The following is a 21,309-nucleotide window of genomic DNA, read 5'->3' as shown; positions in this document are numbered from 1 at the left end:
TAGCCTGGTCTTTCTTGAACATAAACTACTGTGTCCCTTGCTAGTCTCTTGGGTGACACAGACCTGGTACCTGAGCAGGAATTGGAGGAAACCTGAGTCAAGGGGCTATGTGGGAACTTGTCCCTTGGAATTTCTCCCCCAGGACAGCAGCAGCATGCTTTATGAACTCCTCTGAGTTTGGAACAGAGAGATGCCTTGACATCAGTCAGTCATCTGGTCTGTTCTGCTGTGGGTGACAGACCTGCAGAGGGGACTGACATCCAGGACAACCCTCAGAAGTCTTAAACTCTCCCATCTTGTTTAGTGCTCTCTGGGCATGGCTGCCACAGTGATGAAGTTGCTTTGTTGCCGTGGTGATTTGTAAATGTTGCCATGGTGATGCTTCTATGAGGTATAGTATGGCAGCACAGTCATGATAGATTATGGGATATATGTGCTGCAAGTCATATGACCATGCTATAGGGGAGCAAGTATCAAACACAGCCACACCCTCATCTACCCGCATGGCATGACCAGGGGGCCAGTACAAGCAGTGGGTAGAGCCTAGTGGTTAGGGCTTCTGTTGTCTCTTTCCATCAGCCCATCTCATTTGCTTTAAGGGTAATCTTGTAGGTAGTGGCTAGACTGGTCCCATTTAAGGAGGTCTAAGTCAAAGTGTATGGAAATGACATGAAGCATCCCATGGCTGATGGCAGGCAGTAGGTGGGGCTAGGTTTGCTTCACGATTGTTGTTAGCTCCTGGAAGGTCACCCTGGTGCAGATTTTTGGGACGTCTCTGAAGGGAATAGGAATCATTGCCCTAAGATGCTTGCATGGGGGGGAGGAGGGTTCCACCCAGTTCATTAAGATTTGGAGAATGGCAGAAAAAACAGCTACGTTAATGATCTGTGGACTAGTATAAACCCCAAACTGATCAGAGAGAGTTCTTGAAGATAATTTAGAATGGAGAGATAACAATGGGCACTTCTGGCGTTCTTGGGATAAGGCAGAAGGGAACATGCCATAGAGTGATTCACAGTCCCCAAGGCTCAGGAGTCCAGTGGCCAGATGGATGAGTTGTGGGGAGTTGAAGGAGCTAGTGAGCAAATGTGTTCTCCATTCCTCCCTGCCAGCTTCCCTGTCAATGAGAAGCGGATGGTAATGGAGCGGTGGGGACACCTTTCTACCCACTGTGTACAAGTTTGCCTGATGGTAAAATCCCAGAAGAAAAGGAGATAGGATGCCCCTGTTTAGTGAGGAACAGACAGGCCAGCCCATAAAATGGGTGGTTTTTGAGGGCAGTTTGGGCAAAGGGTCACATGATTGAGATAAGCCACATTTCACTGTTAGGAGTTGGCAGTGAGGCTGAAAATGAAAACCTCCCCATGAAAGTTAGCTTAGACAGTGGTACAGGTGCCTACATGAGACCTAGAGTTCAACTGCAAGACTAGGAAGTCAATGTAAAACACTCGGTGTAGAGAGAGTTTTAGAGATTGGCTAGAGCGAGAGGGTGTGATGCTGGAAAGGGGTAAGTGAGGCAGTGCAATCTGGGCTAGGCCCCACACTGAGTGTGCTGCCTAGTACCTTTGTTTCACCTCACCTACCAAAGGGTGAGGTGAAGTATACTTTAAAATGCTGGGGCAAGTGCAATCTTAGCATCCTGCATAAGTAATTTCTCTGGCCGTTCCCTTTGCTCTGAGCAGCCTGAGTTGGTGAAGCTTATCCCTGGATGAGAGGCAGCTGGTCATAATGTTCCCACTTTATAGCCCAGCGTGGCCAAGTTGTAAAGTGGTACTGTTAGTGCCAGAGCCGTTAAGAGGGTCACAGAGTAGCTAGCCCAAGTGAGACCCTGCCAAGCTGAGTGCAGTGGTCTATGGCAGCCTGCTTGTCTTCTCTGGCTGCTGTCAATCCTTATGACAGAACATTGCCATTATTACCAGAGGCCTGGTTTGACTGTGTCCTTGAGTTAGGTATACTCAGAATCACAAGGGGCCTGGCTGCTGGCTGTTGTCTATAAGGTGTACCACCATGGAGAGGAGGAACGGCTGGGGATGTGTGGCCATTCCTTAGCTCAGATTGGATCCAGCTTTCCATGCCCAAGGTACTGCTCACCTCGCAGCTGACAGCCACTCAATACTGGATTGCCCTTGAGAGAAGCTGATGAGGCCTAGCTGCTTGGAAGGAAGGGTGGAATTTGAAGTGGATTGAGCTCAGCCTATGAGGTGCATGCTTATTTTATCTACAAAATGACTTCTTCATCGCTACCCAAAAGCCAGACCCACATCCCCAGTAACATGTGGGATCATTTTAGTGGTCCATGGGTAAGCACCGACCCTTATGGTGATCATTACATAGTGGGTTATTTTTTTGTTTAGAGGTGCACACACATGTCACAGTTAATGCATATATGGAGGTCAGAGGACAGTTCTCCTTCTTCTAGGTAGTTTCTAGAGATGGAACTGAGTTCCTCAGCTTTGCAACAGGTACCTTTATCTGCTGAACCATCTCACTTGTTTCCATAGTGTTTCTATTTTGTTGCTTATTAGAAAATCTGCCATACCAGAGCAATTTGTGGGGCAGTTCTTAGCTAGAACACTAGGTACTGGGCTTTGATTCAGGGAAAAGGGAGATGCCTACTGGTCTTCTCGGAGAACAGGGGCAGCCCGGGTGTGGGGGGAGGGGCTGGAGCCAGCACTTTTGCTAATGCTTGCCTGGCTACAAAAGACCCAACTGTGAAAAGGGTGAGGTCTTGTCTAGAGATGTTTGCTTGAGAGAAAGAGTGCAGGTTAGGTGACCTGAGTCCCCATGGGGATCCCCTATTTTGGACATTAAATGAGAGCAGCTCCTTGATTTAGTGATAGGGATTTCTGTAGGCAGCCATCAGATTGAACCCTTTGAAGTTGTCTCTAAGGAACCCTTGCCTTTGGCTAAGCCGGGCCCCTCCTCCCAGCAGCCCTGGGTCTGCAGGGTTCTCTGCCCCCTCTTGCCCATCAAGGTTTCTTTCAACACTCCCATCTGCGCTCCTCATTTTTCACCATCTTCTGTCTGTCCATTTAAGTAAACATAGATTTTGCCCCTTGGATACATGACATTTTAGGGATGTTTAGTCTTTTACTGCAACCCTCTGTCCCTCTGTATTTCATAATAATGACTTGAACAAATGCTTTCCTGGAGATTTTTTTTTTTAAAGCTTAACCAGACTAGGTTGAGAGTGTGGGTACCTTAGGCCCCAATTACAAAAAAGTCAAGAAGACAAGGTACCTCCTGCCTTGCCTTCTGCTATACTTGCTGACTCGTTCTGGCATGCCCTTCCTCTGGAAGCAATGATTCTGATGGGTGAGGATTCTGTCCACCAAGACCTTCGGGTGTTGATTGCCTTGGCCATGGCAGTCCTGCTTATTTCCCTTATCCCGCCTCCTTTGGAGAACCTGGACCTCATTTCTGCATTCTTTTTTTCTTCTCCCACAGGTGAGTATAGTACTGGAAACAAACATGATCTCTTTGAAGCCCCAGAGGACAAAGATCTTCCTGCGGAAAAGTATTTCTTGGAGAGACCACCTGTGAGCGAGCCACCCACTGACCAGGGGGTGGTGGACATGCCGCACAGCCCCACCCTTCGGCTAGATAAGAAACGTAAAGCATCAGGTGACAGCATCCACACTGAGACCACTGTGGAAGAGCTGCCAGAGGACCCTCTGAAAGCCAAGAGGCGACGGATCTCCAAAGGTGAGCTTGGCCAGCTTCCACTGCCTGCTTGGGAGGCCTGTGCATGCAACCGCAGAGGGCACCCCTGAGGTGTGGGACACAGTGGGGTTATTGCAGCACCTGTTCCCTCCCCACCCCCATAGACAGCGGATGAGTATCTGGTGCAGCCTTGACATTCCCATGACACATCCTGAAGCCCTGGGGAGGTGGCACCCACTTTCCCTCCCTCCAAACCCAGAGGCGGCCAAAGGAAAATAAGTGACCTGTGGAAGCAGAGACAGTGGCCACACCCTCCCCCTTCCCCACCCCATTGGTGCTGTGTAAGACAGTTTGTTCCCTCCCCAGGGGGCTTTTTGATTAATTTGTAGTTATTTCTCCATTAGATGACTGGCCTGAGAGGGAAATGACAAACAGTTCCTCTAACCACTTAGAAGACCCACATTATAGTGAGCTGACCAACCTGAAGGTGTGCATTGAATTAACAGGGCTCCATCCTAAAAAGCAACGCCACTTGCTGCACCTTAGAGAACGCTGGGAGCAGCAGGTGTCGGCAGCAGAGAGCAAGCCTGGCCGCCAAAGCAGGAAGGAAGTGACCCAGGCTGTTCAGCCTGAGGTCACCTCCCAGGGGACTAACATCACTGAAGAGAGGGCTGGCAGGAAAAAGGCAGAGGCCAAAGGCAACAGAGGCTGGTCTGAAGAGTCCCTCAAACCCACTGACCATGAACAAGGTATGCAGAGGCCGCATCTTGATTATCCACTCTGCCCCTAGAGGTTGGGTCGTGCCTTCCTTCCATGGGAGAGGGCCTTTGGAGAGAGCCAGGGGACCTTGAGGCTTCCGAGTTGACTCTGACTGGGTTGTGTGGTAGGTGGTGCATGTCTTTGCACACCCAATTTCTGGATTCTCTCCACTTCCTTGCTTATTTCCCAGTCTATGACTGGTCAGGAAGAGAAGGCTGGGTGGCCGCACACCCTCGCCAACACCATCCCTCCAGGCTCAAGCTGCCTCGGTGGTCATCCGGATTCTGGGCACCCTAGTCCAGTGGATGGGGAAGAGTAGAAAGAGCCGGTTTCTGTCCTCTTGTCCCGGCCCTTCATAGAAACTTAGCCCTTGGCATTTTGAGGGTTAACCTATTTGCCATTTTAATGTGGGATAATTAAAATATATTAATGCTTTGAAAACATAATTGGTATATCTTTAAAAACTGAAGCCGCTCCAGTGATCAGTGCTAACAATGGGCTTTTCTTTCTGCATGGGCTACAACTGTGTAACGCCTGCTTCTTCTCCCCCTCCCCCGCCCGTCACCTCCCCCTTCGTATTTAGGCTTGCCTGTGTTCTCCAGCTCTCCGCCCATGAAGAGCCTTTCATCCACCAATGCAAGTGGCAAAAAGCAGACTCAGCCAAGCTGCACGCCAGCCTCGAGGCTGCCTGCCAAACAGCAGAAAATTAAAGAAAGCCAGAAGACAGATGTGCTATGCACAGATGAAGAAGAGGATTGCCAGGCTGCCTCCCCGCTGCAGAAATACACTGACAACAGTGAGAAGCCATCCGGGAAGAGACTGTGCAAAACCAAGCACTTGATAGCTCAGGAGCCCAGGAGGAGCTTGCCCATCCCAGGAGACTACTATGTGGAGAGCACTGACAGCAAGGTACCTTCTGCTCGCGCCCGCCTTGGCCTTGCTTCTCATGGACTAAACTCCCATTTTCCGGGACTGAGCCCCCTCTCCCCTTCACATCACTTCTGTCCTAGAGGGGCATGTGTTCTGGATGGCCATGAAGTTTCAAACCTAGAAAGAGTGAGGCCCCATCTCCAGCCCTCTTGGCAGCCCCTCCCCTTCCTAAGAAGGAAAAGAAAGTGTCTTTCTCTATGGGTTTGCCATTCTGTCTGGGAAGAGGCTAGAGCAAAGCGGTGGATGTGTTTGAAGGTTCACAGCCTTACCTGTGCATACCTTTTTCTCTTGTGACAGATGACTGTGCGGAGATTCAGAAAACGACCTGAGCCCAGTACAGACTATGATTTGTCGCCAGCCAAACAGGAGCCAAAGCCCTTTGACCGTTTACAACAATTGCTACCGGCCTCCCAGGCCACACAGCTGCCACGCTCAAGTTCTCCTCAAGAGACCACCCAGTCTCGCCCCATGCCGCCAGAGGCTCGGAGACTTATTGTCAACAAGAATGCTGGCGAGACCCTCCTCCAGCGGGCTGCCCGGCTAGGCTATGAGGTGAGTGGACTTGTGGGTACCATGGATCGGGAGCATTCAGTAACCTCTGCTCCAGGCTGGGGGCAGCAGCTTCAGGGAGGGGCTTGTTGAACTCCCTCCACATCAGGAGGTGTTCCAAGACCCAGCAGGATGTTTGTGTTAGCCCCACTCTGGCTGCTGTCTCTGGCTAGGTCCCCCTGGTAGAGGCTGCAGATGTTCAGGTAGGCCTCTCTGACCAGGCTTTTGCTCACTTATATCCGATACAGAGTCTGACATAACCTAGGACTTGGCGCCTGGGGCAAATTTTAATGAATTCATTTGGTTTTTGATTACCAGGAGTGTAGAGAAGTGATTAGCTCTATTTAGGGTGGCTTATGCTATTGCTGGTAGAAAGGTGGTCTTTGGGGGTAAGAAGTGACCATAGGGAGGCTTGACATGGACCCACTGAGGTGGGGAAGGCAGCACTGACGGGGCAATGGTGGCCTAAGGGTTCTGCCCCAAGCTCACTGCTGCCAGTGTACCTCTGCTCTTAAGCCCGTGTGGTCCACAGCAACTCAATTTGCCCTTTCACCGCCTTTGGTCTGCTCCCTGCTGTTATCTGCACTTTCTGTTGAGGAAAGTTGCAGAGAACGGAAGAGATGAAAGATAGTGAGTGATCCCGTACAGCGACTGCTCAGCTCAGTCCTGCCCGGCACCTTCCCTAGCACCTCTCAGCCTCTTCTTGTACTGGGCCCTTTCCTGCAGTTCAGAACCTCCTGGTGCTAACTGCCTCCTTCTGCCCCCTTGTGCACCCCGCACACACTTACCAGTTGGAATTGTGATGCAATAGCCCACAGGGCAAAGGCTTTTTTTTTTTTTTTTTTCTGACATCAGCCCTCTGGGAGTTGGATGGCAAAAATAAAAAGCAGCTCAGCAAGTGTGGAGGTGTGAAGGAAAGACATTGCAGCACCCTTACTGGCCCACAGCAGGGTAAGGCCAGCAGGATTTAGTCAGAACCCCTGCGGCCTGAACTTCATTGTGATGCCCTTGTAGTTCCTGGTGGGATCACCCAGCCCTGTGCTAGCTAGTGACCCACAGTCCAACCTGAGAATTGTGGCTTTGTGGGTGAAAACTTGAGGCAAGGATGGTTCTTGGGTGCGCTGGTGTTTCTTTTTTTAGATCGCTGGATTATCTCAGAAATAACTAGATGAAAGATTGGTAGTTAGCTCAGTTAATGTGGATTAGGTACAAGTGACCACCGATGTTTCCCACAAGCTGAGCATCAACACCTAGAAGGGTGAGGCTGTGTGCTCTGCATCCTTTCCTTCCAGGGGCTTCCCTTTAGCTGTACTGTGGCTTCAAGCAGCTCACCAGGGGAGACAGGGAAGGAATGAGGCTTCCCTCAAGGGCAGCAGGCTGCTTTGCTCATAAAGAAACAAGGCTTCTATCCTAGCCTTTGATCTCGCATCATTTCCAAAGGTCTTATTCCTTTGCAAAAGAGAGTTGGCAAGGCTCAAGAGACCCTTGTGGCTTCTCTAAAGGAAGAGTTTTTATACAGCCAGTAGGTCTGAGGCCTGGACTAAGAAGCACTTTGTAGGCTCTGTTCCTTTGTCCCAGGGAATATTTATTGAACTTGTCTTCCAATACACAGGCACATAATTTTCAATATGTAAATTTCAATGCCCAGTGTTTTAATTGTTAATATTAAAGCATTCCTCTCACCCAGAGGCTGACTTTCCTGCATTTCTTTTAGCAGAATTTAAGATGTTGGATGATAGGTCATTCAGAGCTTTCTAAATGAAGGACAGTTTCCATAGTTTCGTAAGGGACTGCTTGAACACACAGCTATGGAAGAGTTCCCCAGGAGTGAACTTTGACACTGTTGCTTCCTGTTTGGCTAAAGATGCCTTGTGTGCAATAAAAAGGCTCTCCCTGTCATTCTATTGCTGCTAATGTGGGTCTAGGGGTTCACAGCAGTCCCCTCTCTCCAGCTTTGTCTTAACCGCTGATCAGGCCAGGCACACTCAGGCTGCTTCGCTCCTGCTAAGAAGGCTTCCATTGCTCCAGCTAAAATGTCAGTATGCAACCACATGCTTGTGCGTTTAGTGGTGATGGTTAAATTTTCTATGAATTAAATAAATCATGTTTTTAAAAAAGTTAATGAGGCATTTAATTAATTAACAATGTCGGGTTTATGGCCTTTATGGTTATATTTTGTGGTTAATGGCATTCAGCTTATGGCCTCTTAACAGAATTGTCCAACAAAAACAGTTTGATTTTGTTTGGGAATGGGTGGGCTGTCCTTCAAACACACCCATTTCTGATGCAAAAAATAACTGAGAAATGTGTTGGGCAGGCACACGTCTTCACCCTTCTGTTGGGGACTGCAGTTGGCATCTGTAAAGAGGCTAGCACTCTCCTAGCTAGGAGAGTGATATTAGCTTGCTTGAGCCCAGCAGAGGGTCAGAAGGATGCTCTTGACAGCTGGATCAAAGCCTTCCAAATCAGAACCTTTTACTGGGCTTTTTGACTTCCCAGCAGACGTGGGAGTCTTGCCCCTCTGTTCCGCAGTCGCCCTAAGTGTTGGATGAAAACACTCTCGCTTTTCTTCCTGCTGTTTCCCAGACTGTGGAGAGTAGTGTAAGACATAACAGCAGACAAGCAGATCTCAGGCCAAGTGACACCAGTGCAGCGAAATGAGGGTAGACTGTGGCAAATGCCTCCCCTTGTGTGTGGTCACTGTTGCCTTTCCCGCCATCCTCCAGGACAAGAGAGAATCGACTTGGTCTTGTGCTCTGACTTCTTTCATTTCTAGGTTCCCTCAGATCAGCCCTGTAGTGATGAAGGTTTCCAGGTGAGGGCCATAATTGTCAGAACAAATAAACCCTAGGTTGAGAGGACACCAGGCAGACTGCCGGGATCCACATAAATTGATCCTTTCACAGCAGTCGGTGGTGTTCAGGGCCAATCCCAGGGTCACATGACAAGGTCTCATCCTGGCTGGGGCACACAACTCATTAGATTGCAGCCGTCCACTCGAGTCTGGCTAGTGAGGACCTGCTAAAAGAGCAGCAGCTGCATGCAGTATCCTGGATACTGGGGCTCAGAGGATTGTGGGCATTCTGGTAGGTTAGGACCTGACGGAAGAAATGCCTTGCCAAGCATGCCTTCTCTTTTCCTCCCCTTGCTTTAGAAGGGAGCTGCTGTGGCGACCTGAAGCAACAGGGCACGGATGGTCAGATTTACCAGTGTGTAGCCTTAGTTTCACAGGGAAGCATCTGGAACATCCTAGGTAGCACCCAAGTGAGCCTTTACCTTTGACTGAACTGTCCTAGAAAGGGCATTAGAGATTTTTCACAACCCACTTCACGTCTATGGGTGGCCAGAAGAAGCCACCCATATTTTATGTCTAGCAGACGAGTTCTCCAGTGTCACAAATGGTAGGCCACCCTGCGTTGTCTAGCCCCATTCTTAGAAGTTAGTGACAATTTGCTTGGCGTGTCTTAGGAGAAGATAGTGTAACCTGTTTCCTGGTGACAGATACTGTTCAATGTGTTTGAAAACTTGCTTAATCATGGTAATAAGACATTGGGTAAATTACTGCTGTGCTTGCTAGGAGTGGTTCATGGTAATATTTTAACATGCTAAAGAAGTGAGATTAATTAACAATAGTGATTCTGATGCAGACTGTTGACACTGAATGCCTTCTGCTGAGGGAGGGCCACACTTGTTCTGTTTTGTTCTAGTATGTGATCTATCTGATTCCTGTCATTGACTTAAGTAAATAAGTGTGTATTGCATGGATTCAGTCTTTAGTAGAGGGAAAAGGGAGGAGAGGTGGGGTTATTTGAGGCCCTGGTGTCCGTGTGTCCGTGTGTCCATGTGTGTGGTGTGAATGGAACCCCATGCCAAGGCTCTACTGCTGAGCTACTTACTGTTGTGCCAATCCATTTTCTGTCTTTTCTTTTCCACCTGTCTGTTTGGGCTGGTTGGTTGGTTGGTTGGTGGTATTTTGAGGTAAGGTTTCTCTTTGTAACAGTACTGGCTGTCTTGGATCTCACTTTGTAGTCCAGGCTAGCCTGGAATTCAACAGAGATCCAACTACCTCTGCCTCTCCTGAGTGCTGGGACTAAAGGTTTTTGCCGCCACCACCACCCAGCTTCTTGTTTTTAAGAGGGCATTTTGCTTTTTGTATCGCAGGCTTACCATCAAGGCTGGTCTCAAACTTAAGTCATCCTCCTGCCTCAGTCCTTTGAATGCTGGAATTACAAGTGTATGCCACCTCCCTTGGCTTCATCTCTTGGTGAGGGCTAAGATATCTGGCAAGAGTCCCCTTAGAGCTCTGCCTTCTGTCTGCACACAGGGATGCCATCTGCCTCACCTGCTCTGGGTTGCAGGGTGTTATGGTGCTCTTCCATTTTGCTTCACTTTGATCATCCTTGCTTTTATCTAAACTTGGCTGTTTACTATCTGTAGTGACCCTGGTGGAGCATAAATGCCATAGTACAGATGAATGTGCCCTCGGACTTGTTTTGGTGAGACAAGATCTCACTCTATACCCTAGTCTGACCTCAACCTCACGTTGGTTCTCTGGCCTCAAGCTTCTGAGTGTTGGGAATTCCAAGTGCCTTCCAGTGAGCCCTTTGGAAGTCTCTGCAGCTGAGTTTCCATACTCCCTCAGTAATGAGACAAGTGTTTTGGTTCATAAACAGCCTATGGAGACTTGGGAGAAGGTAAAACACATTTGATTGGGGCTGCCCAGCTGTAGACCCCTCAATAAACATTCAGGCACCACCCAAACCACAGTGGGTTCTCAGGCCTCAGCTTATAGTCTTAGAACTATGAAGAAGTCTTCCTTATGAGGTGACTGTGTGGTGATCGGATGGTATTTCTCGCTCCCTCCCCACAGGAAGTGGTCTTATACTGCCTGGAGAACAAGATCTGTGACGTGAATCATCGTGACAATGCTGGTTACTGTGCACTACATGAAGCTTGTGCCAGGGGGTGGCTCAACATCGTTCGCCACCTCCTTGAATATGGCGCTGATGTCAACTGCAGTGCCCAGGATGGAACCAGGTCAGTGGTGTATCTTGTTCTTCGTGCTTCCTGGCATTGCTGTCAAGCAGACAGTAGATCTCAGGGAATGCAGAAACCCCATGGGGGAAAGATGAAGAGCAAATTGCACCTGCATTGATTGCAGCCTAGAACTGAATTGAACAGATTTTTCTGGTAGGTGATGAAAACCTCCCAGTCTTGACCAGTTCTGTAGTTCTCCCACAGACCAAAGCCTCCCAGAAGGTCATGGCCCTCCATGAGTCAGGGAGACAAATACTACCTTATAGATCCTTGAGCTGTTCATTGCCATCTGTGAAATCACCATTCAAAGTATTAGTGAGCTGAAACACCCCTTGGAACAGACTGACTGAAGGCCATCTATGCCTCCTTCCACTGGTTCTTCGGTCATCACCCACATCCATCCGGGCCCTAATAGTCACCTTGTCTTGACCTCTGTTTGATCAGTAAGACTCACATCTGAGTCAGCACAGGCATCTTGCTGACGTTGTGACGGGGCACTCTGGGATTCAGGACCCTGGTTCCCCTGACAGTCAGAAACACCCAAAGGGTAACCTGTGGATCTTTCACGCTTTCTTCTTTTGAGACCAGGTCACTCTTAGATAGTCCTGGCTGTTCTGAAGCTTGATATTTAGACCGGGCTGGCCTTAAAATCTCAGAGTTCTACCTGCCTTTGCCTCCTGAGTGTCATACTTTGATAATAGCATTAGCTCAGGGGCCTGGGGATGGTATGTGCCCCCCTGAGAATATGCCACTGCCAGGCACTTGGCTTCCTGACAGAGTGCTGGAGCAGGACTTAGAATGCTTCTCTTAGCAAAGGTGACTGGCTTTTTGTTGGTTTGGTGGTTTTTTGTTTTGTTTTTGTATAGCGATTGCTTGTTGCACTGGCTTCTACAGTGGTGGAAATTTTCCTGTCTGTACCTCATTTCACTGAAGATATTTTCATCATAGATTTAAGATCTTCTTAGGCCTAAGGATAAAATAGGTGTATACTTGAGAACTGACCCTGAGGTAGTCCCTTCCCTGGCCCCTTTGAGGGTTAGCTATCCATAACAGTTGCTTGTTTAGACTTTGCTCCCATCACTGTGCCCTGGTTTTCTTCTGTATGTAGTGGTACCCAGGATGCTCACTGTAGGAGGCGTGCATGTATTCTGTTTTCCCTGCTTCTAGATCAGACAAGTATGCTGTGCACAAGCTTAATGCCACTGTGTGTCTCTTTCCAGGCCTCTGCATGATGCTGTGGAGAATGACCACTTAGAAATTGTCCGGTTGCTTCTTTCCTATGGTGCTGACCCCACTTTAGCCACGTACTCAGGTAGAACCATCATGAAGATGACCCACAGTGAACTTATGGAGAAGTTTTTAACAGGTATGATGGAGTTCAATGGATGATCTTATTCAATAGTTCAATTCACCTGGGCATATGGCGCTCAGCTCCAGTCCTAGGTACTCTGAGAAAATAAGAATGTGTAAGGCCAGTCTGATTGACTTATCAAAGGCTGTTGGGGGGGGGGGGAGTTAGGTTGGGCCTGGTGCATGTGTGCGTGCCTTTAGTAGTTGAACACTTAGCATGTATGAATCCCTGGGCTTCACCAAAGGGCAGAGATGGAAACTGCATATTTTAGATTTGGGTGTGACTATGCCAAAAGCAAAGGTTTTTCTATGGGGAAATCCTATTGTAGTGAAGCCACTTGGCTTCTTCACCATAATATTTTTAAAGTTTTCTGTTTGTTCTTGTTGTTTTGATTTGGTTTTTGCTTTTTTTGAGACAGAGTTTGTCTCTGTAACAGACTGTAACTGTCCTGGAACTTGCTCTGTAGCCCAGGCTGGCCTCAACATCATAGGAGATCTGCTTGCCTCTGCTTCCTGAATGCTGGGATTACAGGCATGCTCCACCATGCCTGGCTTTACTTTTTTGTTTGTTTGGTTGTTTTTTTTTTGTTTGTTTGGTTGTTTTTTGTTTTGTTTTTTAACATAGTTAGTTTCATTTTCTACAAATCCATTTTTCACCTAAGTATGACCCAGGGGTTTACATAGCAAGTCTCTAAAATTACCCAAGCTCCCAGGCATGCAGTTTTGCGCTGTGGTGTTTGGTCTTAGGATAAACCCATCTTTTAAGCCCCCGGTGTTATAAGATCCTGAAAACAAGCTCAGTTTCATGACTGTCGGACCCTTGTGGTTAAGCTCCTCATCAGACACTGCTCGCAGTCCAGCCATGCCCACCTTAAGTAGTGCTTACTGAAAGAAGTTGTCTGGTGGATTGGAGACGAGTTGGAAAAATACAATTCTTCCTCAGTTTTATAAGCCTCCCAAGCTTCTTTGCTCTCATTCTGGTAAGCCAGGGTAGCCTGTCCCTCAGCAAGTCAGGAACTACAGAGGGCTTCTAAAAACTGAGAGGTGACTTGCAGGCACAGTCACAAACCAGCCTATTACGAGTTTCTAGGGAAAAGGCATCCTAACTGCTTTAACATTTGTTCTTGTCAGATAGGATTGTGTTTTGTGTGGGGACTGGATCCCATTGTATGGCCCAAGCTGGCCTCGAAGGTAGAATCCTCTTGCCTCCGTCTCGTGAGTTCTGAGATTATAGTTGTGTGATACCCCACAGAACTTGCCAGTATATTTTATCTTCTGTCGCCCCCTCTCTCTGCAGATTACTTAAATGACCTACAGGGTCGTAGTGACGATGACTCCAGTGGCGCTTGGGAGTTCTATGGCAGCTGTGTGTGTGGTAAGCATCACTGTTCGTGCATGCTCCAGTGAGAATGTTGTTGCCTGCTCTGGGTGAGGAAGTCAGGGGCTGGGCACTGGCACAATGATTTGCTTGCTCTGGCTGTCACCACAGCCAGCTAATACTCTACAGCTAACTGCTGCCTCTCTCTCCTTTGCCTTCTACTAGAACCAGACGATGAAAGTGGGTATGACGTTTTGGCTAACCCCCCAGGGCCAGAAGACCAAGATGAGGAGGAGGATGCCTACAGCGATTTGTTTGAGTTTGAGTTTTCGGAGAACTCTCTCTTGCCATGTTATAATGTCCAAGTGTCCGTCGCTCAGGGGTAAGCATGGCTCTCTGTGGAACAAACTACCAAGCTGCTTGAAAAGCAGTTTGTCCCTTTAGGCAGATGAAGGTGGGTGAATGGTGGGTGGCTTCTTAGCTGTCCTCAGACCTTGGCTAAGGGTCCAGATCAGTTATTTATGCCCAGTGGAGTAGAGCTTACCTATAACATGGTTCAAACTGCCCTCGTGAGTAAGTGTATCTTTTCAAGTTATGCTTGGGGCCAGTGGGCATTGAAGCCGGGAACTGAAATGCCACGGAAAAGCCACCATCTTGGATAGTGGAGCAGCCAACAGTGAAGAAATGAGTCTTCCCCTAGCAGCTGTCATCCCATCCCCCAACAAGTCAGCCTATGGTCTCCCCCAGGCACTTGAGATATAATTGGACTATAGTGATAAACTACCTCCTCACCTAAGAATAGGACAATTATCTAGGACACTTGGAGTCCTTAATGTGTCATCAGATTTGGTTAGATCCCATGTTTTCCCTTTGGGTGTGCCACTGCACCTTAATAATCAGTCCTTTGGGGTGTCCATGTCAAGAAGCTGCTGTGCTTTGTGTTAACAAAGGTGTTTAATGAGTAATGTCCTCCTCTGCTCTGAAGGTATAAACACGTATGCCATTACTAACAGTGACAGAAATTCTAAATTGTGTCAGGCTCGAAAGACTTACTAAGCATCCCTTCTCAAAGGTGTCCCTACCCAGATAACTGAAGGATGGGGATAGAACTGGGAACGGGGAGGAGAGGTAGCCTTCTATGTTTAGTGATCTGTTGGTGAGGGTCCTCAGAGAGGTCAAAGAGGTTGGGATATAGGCCTGGTTTTCCTCACTGAGTACAGGGTCCACTGGAGAAGCATGATGGAAGTTTTAGGTGTGCAAGTCTATCCCCATTTGTTTCCATCCATGGGCACAGTGAAGCTTGTGCAAATTCTAGTAGATGGTCTCTTTATAAAAGCAGATCTGGCTGGGCGGTGGTGGCGCATGTCTTTAATCCCAGCACTTGGGAGGCAGAGGCAGGCGGATCTCTGTGAGTTCGAGACCAGCCTGGTCTACGAGAGCTAGTTCCAGGACAGGCTCCAAAACCACAGAGAAACCCTGTCTCGAAAAACAAAAACAAAAAAAAAAAAGCAGATCTGTCCCAAATTCTTAGGCTGTGGTTCTTCTCCTTATCTTAAAGACCAGCGGTGGGGTGTGGTAGGACAGGGCAGAAGAGTTGGCTAGAAGATCCCTGGCCCTGGTTAGTACTCAGCTAGTCAGGGTGCGAGGTACCTTTCCAGAAATCTAACTCCCAACCCTTTTTATCTTCTAGGCCACGAAACTGGCTACTGCTCTCAGATGTGCTCAAGAGGTTGAAAATGTCCTCCCGGATTTTCCGCTGCAATTTTCCCAATATGGAAATTGTCACCATCGCAGAAGCGGAGTTTTACCGACAGGTCTCTGCAAGTCTTTTGTTCTCCTGCCCCAAGGACCTGGAAGCCTTCAACTCTGAAAGCAAGGAACTGTTGGATCTGGTAGAATTCACCAATGAGCTCCAGACTTTGCTGGGCTCCACTGTGGAGTGGCTCCACCCTAGTGACACAGTCCCTGAGGGCTACTGGTGAGCCGCCCGCCCTGCCCGCCACTGTGTACAGTGTGTTATAGTGTTAATCCTTGTGCATATGTGTCATAATACGACGATTTCTGTAAAGAAAGGACACTATTACATATTAAAATATCTCTTCTTTATATAAGAGAAGTTACTCCAGTCAGAAGAACCTAGAAGTCTGTGTTTTCTTTCTAAACTTTTAAGTCAGTTTTTATGAACCTGTTCAAATGTCTTTATTTTTCAGTGCACACATGCTTTGAGATATGTATGTTTGTTTTTACTTGGAACATTTTTCTTTTCTAAGGAGAAAATAAAACAAAAGAAAAAAAAAGAGAAAGGAGCCCCATACTTTATTGTATAATTTCATACAAAGCTTTGGTGGTAGGCCATGACCGCAGCATGTGGTCAGAACTGTGTGGTTGGTTTGGGGGAGTGGTTTGGGCAAAGGCACTTGGTGGCAATGTACTTTTATGTTTTGTTTACAGACTACCTGCTCATGCCAGGTAAATGCTATTGGAGGCAATCCAGTAGTATGTAATATAAATTCAAACGCTATCCACACACAACAACTAATTGTATGAAACTTTTGTATCCTAATTTAAAAGCTGTGAAATTACTTTTCACACATCAAACCGGATTGTTTATATGTTTAAACATTTTATGCTCTTATTTAAAGAAGACTTTGAGCTATTTTTTTCTGTACCCTGTAAAATACTGAGAACTAACATAATATGTTGAGGTTGCTTGAAAATGTACATAAAACTAAAATTTTCTGAATTGTGTGTTTATGTTTGAGATCTGTGTTTTAACTTTGTAAGTAAATTCTCTGCCTTTGTATTTATATTTTACAAAAATTTTCTTAAAAGGCAATAAACCTGTTGAGGAAAGGAGCACATTGCAGTACATCCTTTGTATTTCTAGAATGTTACTAGTTTCCTTTAACTGTTAGTGATGGATTCCAACTTGCAACCGATTTTGTTTCTGTAAACTAAGGTCGAATACAGAGTTCAGGGAACTGTGCTGAGAGTCTGATCTATCATCCCACTCTGAGCGCTGATTTTTAGATCTTTCTCTCTCTGATCCTTTTGTGAGGTACTGAGGATCAAACCCAAGGCCTCACATGCTAAGCAACTATACTACTAGTGAGCCTCACCCCCGCCTCTTTTTGAGACAGTGCTCACTTTCGTCCTGAGCTCAAATTCAGTCCTCCTGCTTCAACCCTCCTGAGATCCTGGGTTTATAGACATGTACTGGCACATCCGACTCTCAGCTCTTCTGTTGCCCTTGCTCTCGATTGCCGAGCTGAGTTGTATTGCTGTTGACCTTCATCAGTTGCAGTCCCGTGCCATTGCCAGCCCTTAGTCCTTTCGGAGTGTTTTTCTCTGAAATGCTGTATTTATTGTCACGTCTGTCCCCCTTAGGCCTCCTTTCGTTCTATTGCTGTATTTAAAACCCTAATCAGCAAGGCTTACAGTTTCAGCTTTTGTGCTACTTCTTTTCGCTAGAACCATCTACTAGTATTAACAATTAGTCCATCCTCCTAAAGACAGACTGGAAAGCTGTAACTACTGGGTTCACTTGCAGCTGGTTTTACCCTCCAACACCAGAAACAATCAAAACAGGAAGATGGGTTATGAGAAGACACTTCCAGTCACTGCCATAGCATTCCTACATCTGGTTATCAGGTGGAGTCTTCAGTACCCTGCGATGGGGAAGCCTACAAATGCCGTGGCCTGACAGGTAAGACAATCAATGCATGTTTGGGAGTGAGAAATTTTTGTTAGGAAGATGATTGCCAAGTGAAATTTAGAATGTTTATTGAAAACAAGGCAGCAAGCAAGGTTTCTGTTCGTTGTATTTTGGTGAACTTTTCTAATCATGAAAGCAAATTGTCACACATTTTTCGACACAGAGTACTCTTCCCCACTCCAAACGGATGAGATTTGATTACCTAGAGTCTCCTTAAACTGTAGATAAGAGGGCCAAAGCGTGGGAGGGGGAGAATTGGCTAGCAAGCGAGACCAGCCCACCAGTGCTGCCTGCTGAAGCAAAAACTCACCATAATAATGCTTAATTTAAAAAAAAAAAAGACATTGGATGAAAATAGGAACCAAGACAAAAACCAAATTTGACTATAAGCCAAAACAAAGTTTTGTGTCACCTTGATGACATGGCAGAAAGACATAGCCGATGTTCCAAACTTACCACTATGGTCCTTCCGAGTCAGCACTGTAGTGCTGGGTTTCCAGGCTTACCTCTCTCCTAACACGGTACTTTTTTCTTTATTGTTATCTTGTTGGGAACTTTAATTGATGACTGTTGCTTGAGAATGGATGTAATGTAGCCCAAGGGTGACCTTGAACTTACCTTCTTGCCTCCACTTCCTATGTACTGAGATTATAGTACCATGATGCCCTGGGGTGCTGGGGATCAGACTTAAGGTTTCATGGTAGACTCAAAGGCAAGCATCTACCAACAGCTACATCTCTATCCCAGAACATAGCACTCTTACATTGTTAATCCTCGGTGGGCTATAATCAAAGCACAAAATAAAGACAGGGGCACAGATCTACTGTGCTGGCCCTGGAGTAGTATTTGTATTATACTACTGAAATGTCTTTTGTTACATTATAAGGCAGAGCAAGTACTCAACATGATGGGGATAAGAGCTGCTGTGACTGGGGACATGCTCATAGGGAATGTAGGGAAAGGAGAAAGAATCTTAGGGTGCCACAGGTGACTTGGAGTTCAGAAATAAACAAGATTTCCAAGCTTGGTTTGTTAAAAGTGCCCAAGAAACTCTGACAGCCGAGCAGCAGTAAGAGTTCTCAGACCAGGTTCTTGGTCTCCAGGCTCTAATCTCCACTGTCAACACTTTTATGCTTTTGTAGACACCTAGCCCTAAATCTGTAGCAGGGCACACACAGGCAAGCCTGGCCAGTTGGGGTCAATATGCCCCCTGAGGTGACCATTAAGAAAGAGCCAGAAGCCAGGCAGTGGTACTCTGGCATCTTTAATTCCAGCACTCGGGAGGCAGAGGCAGGCGGATCTCTGAGCTCAAGGCCAGCCTGGTCTACAGAGTGAGTTCCAGGTCAGGCATCAAAGCTACAGAAAAACCCTGTCTCAAAAAACCAAAAAAAAAAAAAAAAAAAAGAGGATTTTTGTCAGGAAATGTTTGACATGAATCAGGTTTTGAGGAGACAAATCCCGAATGTAAGCCATTCTGTTAGGCAACTAGCTTGGCTGCTTCTTAATCTATGCTTGTTGAAGGGAGCTGGGTCCGTCCCTTGTTCTGTCCCACCTGGCTAGTTAATACCTGAAATAATCATATAGAAACTGTACCAATTAAATTACTGCCTGGCCCATTATTGGCTAACTCTCACATCTTGATCTAACCCATTTCTAATAATCTGTGTAACACCATGAGGTCGTGGCTTACCGGGAAAGATTCTAACCTGTGTCCATTGCAGGCAGGAGCTTCATGGTGTCCGCCTGACTCTGCTTTTCTTCCCAGCATTCTGTTCTATTCTGTTCTGTCTTCCCCACCTACCTGAGTTCTGCTCTATCAACTAGGCCAAGGCAGTTTCTTTAATAACCAATGAACGCAACACAAATACAGAAGGACCTCCTACACCATGTGCTGACTTCGTCACTGTCCTCTTCTTCCTCCTCTTCTTCTCCTCCTCCCCTCCTTCCCTCCTCCTCCTTCTCCTTCCTTAAAAATCAGTGTCATGGGAAAGAAATTTAAGGAGGGGAGAATATCCTAGATCAGACAAGGCTAAAAAGAAAGGACAACAGAACACAGAGCACAAACCTTGACAGAGGACTAGACGCAGACAGGGAGTAAACAGTTGTAAGGCACACAGTCACTTTTTTTGATTTTTCAAGATGGTCTTTCTGTGTAGCCTTAGCTGTCCTGGTACTCATTCTGTAGACCTCAAATTCACAGATATCTACCTGCCTCTAGGCATGATCTGCCACCACCTGGCTGAGGTCTTATTCATAGGTAATAAAAAGATCTCATATCTGAATGTGGTAGAGCACGCTTTTAATCCCAGCATTCCTCTGCAGGCAGATCTCTGGGAGTTCAAGGCCAGCTTGGTCACAAACTGAGATCCAGGACAGAGAGGGCTACACAGACAAACCTTGTCTTAAAAAACAAAACAACAACAACAAGAAGAAAAAAAACAGCCAAGTGATGGTGGTGCACCCTTTTAATCCCCATGCTTGGGAGGCAGAAACAGGTAGATCTCAGGGAGTTGGAGGCCAGCCTGGTCTACAAAGTGAATTATAGGACAGTCAGGGCTACACAGAGAAACCCTGTCTCAAAAAAGAAACCAAACAAACAAAAAATAAATAATAAACAAAATAAAACAAAAACTCATGTAAATGTCCTGTTTTCATTTTGGAAGTTTTACATCCATTTAAGTATTCCCAGTTCAGAATCCAGTAGAAAACTAACTTCTCATCACATTGCAGTAGCGCATGCCTTTAATCCCAGGACTCAGAAGGCAGAAGGCAGGGGCAGGAGGATTTCTGAGTTCAAGGCAAGCTTGGTCTATAGAGTGAGTTCCAGGACAGCCAAGGCTACACAGAAAAACCCTGCCTCGATGAAAGGAGAAAAAGAAGGAAGGAAGAAGAAAACCTGTCAACACCAAAGTTCCTTTATGACCTTGTTCTTTCAACACCTCCTTTACCCCATGCACCCACTGATGTGGTTGCATCCAAATGGGAAGCTGAAATAAAGACACTAAATTCTTGGAGCTAAAGAGACAGCTGAGCAATTAAGAACACTAACTTCTTCCACTGGACCATCTCCATCCTGGCCCACCGTCATCCACAAGTCCAGTTCTAGGGGATCCGCTGCCCTCTTCTGACCTCTGAGCACACCAGGTACACCTTGGAGAGAGGGAGAGAGAGAGAGAGAGAGAGAGAGAGAGAGAGAGTTCAGAATCAGTTCAAAGTTTCCATGTAAATTTGGTTTGGGGGAAGGGTATTTTCTCACATTGAATTAGTGCACTCTGGTTTAAAAGGTGATTTACTGGCCAGATTTACTCCTGATCAGAAAGGTCCTCATGAACACACTAAAGCCAGGACCGCAGAAGCCAGCTGCTAGAGAAAGGCTAGGCCCCCGCTATAGTAGGGTCACAGCACTCTCAGCTAGGCATGGCCACTCGTCTGCCATCACTTCCAGTGCCCGACTCATTCATCCAGATAGGATACAAGTCCAGCCTAGCTACTTTGGCTTGAGGAATCCTCCTCAGCCCAGCTGACCTTTCTAAGAACTGTTGGCTGCCTTCTGGGACTTTCCCTACTCATCTTTTTTCTCCTTTCTTCCCTCAGAAGGCACCAAGGCTGGAAGCTCCACCCACCTTTCTCTCTCCCTTCTAGATGCCTGCCCTGTCAAAGCTCATGGGGCGGGTTACCAGTGTCACATACATTCGGGACAGGCCTGAGCTCAGACTAAGGCCTTGTCCCAAAATAACAAAAGAAAAGGGGAAAACGGGGTAGGGTGGGGAAAAGACTGAAAATGTTGTGCTTTAGGTAAGTTTTGGGGTTAGGGAAGGGACCTAGAGAGGGAAGCTCTAAGACAAGTGGACATAGAAACGAGCGTTTAGTGAAACAAGATGCTGTATCCCAGCTGCACCACTCCAGAAAAGAAATGTCACACACATAATAGCGACCAAAATAGAAGGCAAATTGCAGAAGAATACGTATAATGTGACACATTCATATA

The 21,309-nt window shown here is 46.9% G+C and overlaps 1 protein-coding gene across 5 annotated transcripts in view; it reads left to right on the top strand.

Moving 5' to 3' along the window:
- Bcor (BCL6 corepressor) overlaps window positions 1-16,456 on the top strand; it is a 125,609-nt gene extending 109,153 nt beyond the window's left edge. For 3 of the 5 annotated variants that reach the window (XM_026782143.1, XM_026782142.1, XM_026782144.1), the window contains exons 7-15: window positions 3,448-3,705; window positions 4,068-4,412; window positions 5,006-5,331; window positions 5,650-5,904; window positions 10,772-10,938; window positions 12,159-12,304; window positions 13,586-13,663; window positions 13,832-13,988; window positions 15,297-16,456. In XM_026782143.1, the coding sequence (XP_026637944.1) occupies window positions 3,448-3,705; window positions 4,068-4,412; window positions 5,006-5,331; window positions 5,650-5,904; window positions 10,772-10,938; window positions 12,159-12,304; window positions 13,586-13,663; window positions 13,832-13,988; window positions 15,297-15,588 (2,024 nt within the window). In that variant the 3' untranslated portion in view covers window positions 15,589-16,456. The remainder of the gene's footprint in view (window positions 1-3,447; window positions 3,706-4,067; window positions 4,413-5,005; window positions 5,332-5,649; window positions 5,905-10,771; window positions 10,939-12,158; window positions 12,305-13,585; window positions 13,664-13,831; window positions 13,989-15,296) is intronic. The other 2 variants (XM_005352855.3, XM_005352852.2) reach the window with 1 other exon arrangement.
- Window positions 16,457-21,309: the final 4,853 nt, after the last annotated feature.

The sequence above is a fragment of the Microtus ochrogaster genome, chromosome 10 (assembly GCF_000317375.1).
Source record: "Microtus ochrogaster isolate Prairie Vole_2 chromosome 10, MicOch1.0, whole genome shotgun sequence".
Taxonomy (NCBI): domain Eukaryota; kingdom Metazoa; phylum Chordata; class Mammalia; order Rodentia; family Cricetidae; genus Microtus; species Microtus ochrogaster.
Note: the sequence above shows the minus strand (reverse complement) of the source record. Positions and strands in the feature narration are given on the sequence as shown.